This window comes from Xiphias gladius, chromosome 1 (assembly GCF_016859285.1).
Source record: "Xiphias gladius isolate SHS-SW01 ecotype Sanya breed wild chromosome 1, ASM1685928v1, whole genome shotgun sequence".
NCBI lineage: Eukaryota > Metazoa > Chordata > Actinopteri > Istiophoriformes > Xiphiidae > Xiphias > Xiphias gladius.
The window spans coordinates 22,045,813-22,055,500 of record NC_053400.1 but is presented as its reverse complement, the minus strand read 5'-3'; the positions used below and the strand labels follow the sequence as shown (position 1 = coordinate 22,055,500).

The following is a 9,688-nucleotide window of genomic DNA, read 5'->3' as shown; positions in this document are numbered from 1 at the left end:
AAAGAACACAATATTTTGTTTTTTTGTTTTTGAGAGTAATCAGGACATGGAGAGTAGTTGTTTTGGACTCAGTAAGATTTAACTTGAACTTGGCATTCAGTGAACTTAGAGATCATGAGAGGCAATTGGCTCCATTTACCTCGATATTTCAGTGAAACATCAGCCTTATCAACACCATCTCCACCCTCCATCTGCTTCGCACAAAGCCTCTGATGGACGTGCCGCTCAGTCCTGCTACAACTCGCTCTCCGCTGCTTGTATATATCTTTCAGTAAGCTATGTTTTCTTGTGCTTCATCGTGCTATGTCAATTTATCTCTCTTTTTTGTTGTTGTTGTTGTCTTTGAACTTAATTAAATGACTCTTGCATTAATAATATTAACTGGCCTACTATGCCTGGTGATTCTCAGTCAACCAAAAGCATACTCAGAAGTACTGAGTCAAAGACAACTAAGTCAGTGTTTTCATTCAGGAGGCTTGTTTTAGTCTCCTGACCAGTGAAGATCCCAGGCATTTCAGTCTCTTTTGTGTTATTCACACACTGTTAACACAGGTGGGTTGTGGAGGTCATATATGAGTCATGAGGTCACACAAACATCTTCAGAGTAACAAGAGTCAGGGTATGGATCGCTGGTGTGGTAGCTGTTAAGTGGTGTGACAGGCCCTTACTTTGTTCACGGATAGTTGTTTAAGTTTGACACAGATGGTCTCCTTCGCTCTTCACTTCAAATTATCTCTCACATCTGTCCAAAATGTGTATATTTCTGAACCTCACAGTAGTGTCTTTTGTCCTTTAGGTGGATGTAGACTGTGTAGTCCTTACCTGAAGAGTTGACCCGCTTGGCCCATGAGCTTGTTCAGTGGTCGGTTTGTCTCTGTGCACTGCAAACTGCATTTAGACTGTGTATATTATCATGGGTAGGGTTGTTAGCATAACACGTGGTTGCTAGCAGGGCTAGCCAGCTAACAGCAGTCCACAAAGCTGTTAATCATACAGTTTCTTATAACACTTCATTGTCATTACTTTCTATTGGTGTCCTTGCACTCACTACAGCCGGGCAACATCCTTCCATCTCTGTTGCTTGTATTATTTCACCTTGTCCTTATATGAACAAGAATATGAACAAAAAATTTTTCCTCAATGAGATTTCAATCCCACCTCCTCTGGCTGGAAGTCATAGAGTTTTGCAATTTCTGGGCTATAGTTCAGTCAGACTGAACTGCGCAAAGTGATGGAGACAGTTGAATTTGTGACTGGAAGCAAATACGTCTCACTCTACTCCTCATAGAAATGAATGGGAAACGAAATCCAATGCACCTACATCTTTAGTATGTTGCTGGTTTAGGAAAACACAGTGATGCAGTATTTATTAAAGGTCCTCCTGAGTTACTCAAGTATTCAGGACTGCCACTCAAAAGGGACCAGGGCTTCAACAAACGATAATTGTTATCATCTTAGCCCTAAAAGTGACCATGGTCCTTCATCCATTTAGCTTTTAAAAGACTTTTTTTGTATCATTCTTTGTGGCTTGTTTTTTTAAATAATTTTAATATGCAAAAAAAAAAATACAGTAATAGCAAAATGTAGTGCATTAGACCTTTATCGAGCTTTTAAAGCCTCACTCTTTGATCATTTCTTTGTCTCTAGGAGCGTTTCCTGCTGCTGTTGTCTATGCACGTAAAGACCGACTTCACCGACCTGCACATGTGGCCACTAAAACTTTCCAAGCTTTGCGTATCCTTGTGAATGATGAGCTGAACGAACTACACGCAGGCCTGCGTGCTGCCCAGGCAGTACTGAGAACTGGAGGACGTCTCTGCGTAATCACCTTTCACTCACTAGAAGACAGACTGGTCAAACGTTTCCTCCAGGGAGATGACTTGTCTAATCTAGATCAGTATCACTTCAGCCCGAGGAAGCAAGGCACCAGGAAAGAAAAACTGTTGGGTGAAAAAAGAGATGGTGGAAGTGTTTATTGGCTTCCTTTGCGACGAAAAGTGATCACCCCAGAAAAGGATGATGTAAAAGAAAATCCTCGAGGACGCTCCGCTAAACTCAGAGCAGCCCTCAGATGTTAATTATGCGACGTTAATTTTGAGAAAAAAGACAATCTCCCTCATTTCATCAAAATGTTCGAGCTTTTTTACAGCCTGAGTAACTTTTTACAGGTAATACTTAACACAAGTTGAGCAAAGGGTGTAATGTAGAAACATAGTAACTCTCCCCTGCATTTGTCTGCTGTGGATGCTTTTGTGTCTTTATTAATCCTCAATGTAGATTTCCGTTTTAGGTACACCAAAAAAATCTGATATTTACACTTTCTATCTCGAGCCCACTACAACAGAGACTCATGGTTTAATCCTGGCAGCGGTACCTCTAGCTCGGTCGTTTGTTCCAGTGAACACAACTGGCTGTATTTGCTGGTGGGAAGCCAGTGAGGGTTGTCATCCTTGATGCTGCATTAGTGACTCCTACTGGTTGGTTAGGACACTGCACATTAGAGATGAGTGGACTCTGGGCAAAGGAAAGAAATAACCTCCCAGACAATATGCTCACTAGTAGAAGATTTTTTTTTTTTTTCATTGGCAGGTAAAAAAGAATTTACTGGCGATATCATGTGTCACAAGCGTAGCATATTTCTGCAGTCCTGTCCAGGATAACAGTAGAGTTTGCAGTGAAAAAGACTGCTGTGCATGGAAAACTCGACATTCCAAATTGGAATAACACAAGGATAATAAACATCTGTGTGTGTGTGTGTGTGTGTGTGTGTGTGTGTGTGTGTGTGTGTGTGTGTGTGTGTGTGTGTGTGTAACAAAATAATCTAAACTCAAAGGTCTACTAACTAGCTTTCAGAGCTTTCAGTTGCATCTCATTGTCTTCATTCAGTGAATTGAGCTGGTTCAACTGTCATCCGGGACCTTTTTGTGGAACTTTGGTCATTTAATATAGCATTTTTCCACATGTAGGTTACTTATTGCCACTGAATGAAGACCATCAGATGCAGTTGAGAGCTCTGAAAACTGGTAAGTGGACCTGTGATCCAAGATTATTTTGCAAAATATAGTTTTCCCAAAGGTCAAGAATGAACTTCCATGCTTTGAAAAAAATGTACAATTTAAATCATGAATCAAATGAAGACACAGTAGCAATTAGAAGAAGCCAATTGTTTTTACAGTTTAATGTATATACTTGAAATTTCTTACTGAATTAGGAGGTTGGCACTTCCAAATCCCAGTCTTGCCGGGCAGCAGTCTGTCTTTCTTTCACTTTGCCTTAACACTGAAAAACTTTTCACACTCAAGTGAGAGCCACAACTTGTGAACACAAAATTTATACGAAAGCTGGTTAAAGTTTGAGGTGTCATGGAAAAATATAAATGAGGTTAAAAACTTTCAATGCCCAAATAAAAGTATGTGACTCTTTTTGTATTTGTTGCCTGTTGTTGTGTTATTTGCCTTTAGTATTATAAAATAAACAGAAAGTGACGTTTCTCTCAGTTCCATTCATGACACAAGTGTATTAAAGCTGTTATCACTCCAATTTTACATTACAAAGACCTTTGATTTGATACAGCACTGTAATGGTCCTGTACAATACCATGTTTGAAGTGACAAGTTTGAGTTAACACACTTTGATGGATTTGTATGAAGAAAAGACATTTCTACACTGAAGATTTTTAACTCGAATTTCTTTGTTCTTTTCTAATATATTTGATTTTTTTGCATTGCTACTGTTTGACAGCATTTTAGGTGGTTATTGCAGCTAGAAAGCTCAACATATAAGGCAAAGAAAAAAAACCAAACACCTTTCCCCATTGACGTCTGTATTTCCCCTGAACCTCCCTTGATGAGTAGCTCACGTGAAACCTCTACTGTACCATATGAATCAGTAATGCCACTAAATACTGAATGACGCAAGTGTCAGAAGTGGTGCTGAATGAGCTGGGTGGTTGTTCTTGAGCATTCTCTCACCTTCGACTGTAAGCAGATGAGGTGTTTTGATCTTTACTATTTGACTTTGACTAATTGTAACTGCTCCATCAAGATTATTAACACTTTTTTCTTCTAGCTCAGTTTAGTGCACTCTAAATATACAATTCTCGTTACCTTGGAAACTAAATGGTGCAAGTAACATTTAACTGTGCCTAAAATTATATGCTGCTTTAATCTAATATGAAGTGATACCGTATGAGTTTGAACGTCCCTCCCTTTTGACATCAGTGGATATCAGTTAATGCAAATTATCGTCCCTGTTGACGAAGTATGTCATGACATTTGATCTTTTGAATACCTTGTTTCTATTTCATTGCTTTAAAAATCTTTACTGAATCACACTGTTTACCATGTATCAGGAGGTGTACATGGGTAAGAAAATAAAGAAAATGTTACTCACCACTTCATTTCACACTGACGCGTGACTGTTCATATAAATGAAAAGTAATAAAGAAACATGGGGGACATGTCCACTTTCCAAGTGAACATGTTCTTAATGGACAGTGTTTTTCTGAAAGATTCAAACTCGACATTTTTAAGTGGTCTTTTGCAATACCACCATTTTACCTGGTATGCAAGATTTTATGTCATATTGACATGTGCTTGTGTGTGCGTTTGTTTTAATACAATCCTCTGAACACTAAATCAGAATCTACAGATTATACTCACCAAGTGAGCAATGATGAGATTAGGATGATGTCTAAATTTCAGATTTCATTTGAATATTTCAGAATAAATGTGGTAAATAACTGTCTTGTAACTGTTAAATGTTTATTATAGTGTTGATTTTAATGAGTCATTAAGAAGGTGCTTACAGTTCAATACATGGGGTATAGGCATGTGTTAGTGGAATGTAACTACATACATTTACTCAAGTACTGTACTCAAAGGGGAACATTGATTTTACACATCAAAGTCTGTTTACAGCTCTTTGGGAGTACTACTACATATGTGAAAAAAAGTTGTATAAAGCCTTTTGTCAGATAAATTTGCTCAAGTGATTCTCACTCGAGGCAGCAATGGTTGGGTCTGACTACAAGTCAGACTACAAGACTACAAGTTGGAAAATGAAAAAAATCTGGAGGTGTGGAGTTCGAAAGAAGTGGGTTTACTAGACCTACGTAGCCCACTCCTCAAGTCTGCTTGAGGCTACATTAGCCACTACGAGGATAACACACCCGTTTCTCTGACCAAACTGTCGGTTGTTGAGTTGCATTGTGGGCAATGTGGGCTACGGGTTTTGACAGGGAAGGAGAAAGTACAAAATAAAAGAATGTATCTGTGGTTCTGCAGCATTGATTTTGATACTTATGTGTTATTTAACTTTAAGTACAAATTTAAGGTACTTGTTCTTTACTTATTTACATTTTCTGCTACTTTATATTTCTACACAAGTACATTTCAAAGGCAAATATTGTACTTTTACCACAACCTTTATGTGCATAGCTAACATTGCTACTTACTATTCGACTATTACTTTTACTATCATTACTATTGACAGAGACTTTACATACAAAGCCTTACTGACTTATAACAGCCATTCACCTACATACTGAGCACTTTTACTTTTGATAGTAAGATTTAAATAATTTTGAAAAAATGAAATGAATAAATATATTTTGAATTACTTTTAAATTGTGATATTACTACTTTTACTGTTATGTGGTGGATTGGTATTTTGGTAATATTTTGTTTTTAACCTTGGAATGGTGTCTCAGGTATATCTCTGAAAAGGATCATTTCCAATATACTGAACACTCAACATTATTTCAACCACTGCTGAGACAAGGATGTTTTATTTAATGGTTTATTGTATATTGTATATCCAGTGTAACCAGTGTCAGAGTGGACAATGGCAGGTAAATATAGCAAAATACACTCTTAAAAGTTCTCTTCCTGGCATTTTTTGAAAATCCTTTTATTTGTTTGTTCTTTGTTCTCAGTATAAAAAAACAACAACTGATGTTTGTTGCTCAGTGCAGGAGAAGATAAGGGGCATCGGTGATGATAAATTATTATCTATGACTGCAAATTCTTAATCACCATGGAAACATTAACCTCAAAAAGCAGTAAGTATACTGTAAGATGATGCTATTATGGTAGACTTGGATCAGTCCATAAATTGACTACAAGATACCTAACTAATAGCTACTGTTGTTGAATCACATTTCTTAAACTGCGGACGGACACACTGAGCATCATCTAACCCACTGGTGAATGTCTTCACTTGATACAGGAACAAACGTACAAAACCAAATGTTTATTTCACTGTTAGTTTTCAATGTTTCATTTCGACAAAAGAACTCAACAATGGGACCTTTGAGCACTTTTCATTCTTAAATTTTAGAGATCTGCACTGCACGTGAATATGGAGCAAGTTTGATGTCAAAAGGCATTTACTGAAATCTTTTTGCCTTTTTTGTTTAAAATACAATCCATATTGTTTTTGTTTTTTTTAACTTCATATATGCTTATCATTGCCAATCTCTACAAAAGAGGCTTACCTCAAAGAGTACAGGACTAGATACCTTGTAATTAATTAACACTTAACAACACTGCATTGTCATTAAGGATTCTAATAATATAACGTACAGTTTAATAGTGTAACTTTCACAGGGGCCAATATTCTATATTGAGCACTTTTACGTTTTATTATTGTACAATTTTTTTTTATTATTGTAATGTACTTATTTCAAGTACGTTTCGCTTGTAATACTTTTACTTGAGTAACATTTTCAGTGCAGGACTTTTTTTTCAGTGCACTACTTTTAATGGAGTACTTTTACTGTGTGGTACAGTATTGCTACTTTTACTTGAAGGATCTGAAAACAAGCAAAAGGAAATGCCACGGGTCCAAAAAAGTCAAAAGCAGTAAAAGAAATACAAATTGAAATGGTTTGTTGACACTCAATCTTACTGGAATTTGGTGTTTGTGTCTGTGTGCTTGCACCTGCTAGAGTGTTTGCTTTTGGTTCTGTATCTGACTGGTTGGCCACACCTGGAGCAATCACTCAGTAGTGTACATGAGCGGAGCTGAAACAATTAATCGATTAGTTGATTGACTGAAAAATGATAAGCAACTATTTTGATAATCAGTTATTTGGTTAAGTCATTTTTCAAGAAAAAAATACCAAAAATACCAACTTCCCAGCTTCTTTATTCTGATTTTAAATAGATATATATTTTTGTTTTTTGACTGTTGATAAGACTAAAAAGCTTTTTGAAGACATCAGCCCAGGCTTTAGAAGATTGTAACAGGCACTTTTCACTATTTCTTTCACTATTTCACATTTGTAGTTCAAACGATTAATCGGGTAAATAATTGTCAAATTAATCAATAATGGAAATAATCATTAGTTGCAGCCCTGTTAGGTAAACAGATGATTGTCAAGAGACAAAGTTGGTCTGTTTTGACTGACACAACAAACGGACAAAACACGAAACACAAGAACAAAGAAGGCAGGTAGAGACCTTCAATTATTTGATTATAGTGGTAAAGTTTAATGCAGTCATCAACAATCGAATCTCACTATTAGTTGTTTATACAACTTGAACTGGACTTTGGACTGGATTTTTGGAGAAAAGATGAGGAGAGAAGTAAGAGAAGGCGTTGAGAAGGGCAGCCAAGGAAAATGATGTGATCACTTGCAGATAAATTTCATTTGTAGTAGTGCTGAAAAATTGAAACAAAAACATCAATCAAGCAACAATTTTTATAATTAATAGGACAAGTAATTAATCTAGAAAGAATACCAAACATTTGCTTCTTACAGCTTCTTGAATTTGGGTACTTCCCAACTGAATAACTACCGATCACAAATATTATAACACCACTTCTGGTGATTTGGGATGAGAATTTGTCATTATTTTTGACATTTTATATATCAAACAATTTATCAGAAGAACAAAACTAGGTCAAAACCCAGTATTTGGCTTGAGCGACCATTATCTGTTTGCCTCTTTCCTACTATCTGTGCTCACATATACAGTAATTGAATACAGCTGAATTCCTAATAAAACTGTTCTCATTTACATGTTTTTCTGTTTCTGTTTTAAGACAACGGAACAAGTACAAAGTAGTGACCGAAATGCAGCCCATTGAGACTATATGTTAACCAGCAGTTACTTCCAGGCCATTTCCAAGCTGCTGAAATCCTGACTTTTTTGTTTTTTTTCGGGGGGCTTCCATATTTTAAAGTAAATTCTGTATTTTGAAAAGCAGCATGTGAAAATGTCATTTAAAAAAATTGAGGTAATTACAATGACCAAAAACAAGGCACAAACTTTCATAACTGAAAGAAGAAGAAATATGTGCTGTAGTCTAAAGCATGAAGCAATAAGTCAATCGTTTTTACCCCCAAAAAATGAATTACTATGCACCACCCCTCGATATCCATCTACCCGTGACTGTAACTTTTTTGATATTTCTCCATTTCTGGTGGGGAGAAGTGCGGCAGGTGCTGTGACCATTAGCTCTCTGTGTGAGGAGAGAGACATGCGTCAGCCTGTGGCTCCTCCTGCGACAGACTGAAGAAATGTATGAGATTCACTCTGTTAGAAAACAGATTGAGGCAGCCACAAAAAGCTCATTCTATCCATATCTTTACTCCCTCCCTCCTACTCTCACTCCCCACCCAACTTGCTATAAAAAGATTTCACACTGAAAAACACTGAGGTCAAAGCTGTTTTGAATAATTTTTGTGATTGACGCAGGGCCTGCAGGTGTCATGGGAAGTCAATCCAACTGTGAAAGATGCCAGCCATGTTGGATAACAGCACAAGTGCATAGCCAGGCGGTGCTACTGCATTTTGTTGACTTTTGATTTGAAACTTAGTTCAAGGGATTAAAATCTGACATTGAAAACATTAATTACAAGTGCTACCGTCTTCAGATATTACTCAAGTTCACCACCTTTGAGCTACCAAAAATAAATCTAAGGTGTTCAGTGGATCCTTGAGCTTAAACTGATCACAGCTTCTTCTTTATGTCTCTCCCATCATCAGAGTACCAATTGCTGTGTCAGCTGGTGTACAGAGTCACCTGATGTCAGCTCACTTACTTGAGTCTCAAGCTTACGGAAACAAAACACCAGCTTTCTTGTCGTTTTTAACAGCCAATTGCATTTTTGTACCTGGTTATTTCTGTCTAGCTATATAACAAACCCTGCCACAGCTGTCCTCCAGAACAACAACGAGTCCCATAAATGTGAAAAATGCACCTTCTACTTCCAAATTATAATCTACATATTTCACTCCTGATATTTTAGATGGTAAAAAAAAAAAAATGCTCCTAATTAGGCAGCTCAACCTTTTTAAGGATTTCCAAACATCAGCGTCGTCAGTTTGGTTGAAATGTATGGTCTACATTAGAAATCACAGTGAGACAAAAGAAGGAGCGTCTTATGAGTCTTTAACACGACATTTTGCTGAGTCGAAATAATGTGCGAGCAGGGAAAAATTTCAAGACCGATTTAATGGAATAGTTCTCAGATTTGATTTGATCACTAAAAAGTGGATGTGACTCAGTGAGGATGGCACTCTACTGTTCGCCTCCACCCACACCTTCGTTAACCACGTTGTTGGTTCAGGAAGCTGAGGACGAGAAAGAAATGAATAAATTTACTCTCTTTTGAAAATGTACACAATGTTTTCACCAAATGACATCCAGACAGCCATGTCCGACTGATGATACCACG

The 9,688-nt window shown here is 37.1% G+C and overlaps 1 protein-coding gene across 4 annotated transcripts in view; it reads left to right on the top strand.

Annotated features, from left to right (window-relative positions):
• Window positions 1-4,915, top strand: part of mettl15 (methyltransferase like 15) — a 53,696-nt gene extending 48,781 nt beyond the window's left edge. For 2 of the 4 annotated variants that reach the window (XM_040129060.1, XM_040129051.1), the window contains exon 6: window positions 1,648-4,915. In XM_040129060.1, coding sequence (XP_039984994.1) covers window positions 1,648-2,078 — 431 coding nt within the window. In that variant the 3' untranslated portion in view covers window positions 2,079-4,915. The remainder of the gene's footprint in view (window positions 1-1,647) is intronic. The other 2 variants (XM_040129034.1, XM_040129043.1) reach the window with 1 other exon arrangement.
• The last annotated feature ends 4,773 nt before the right edge of the window (window positions 4,916-9,688 follow it).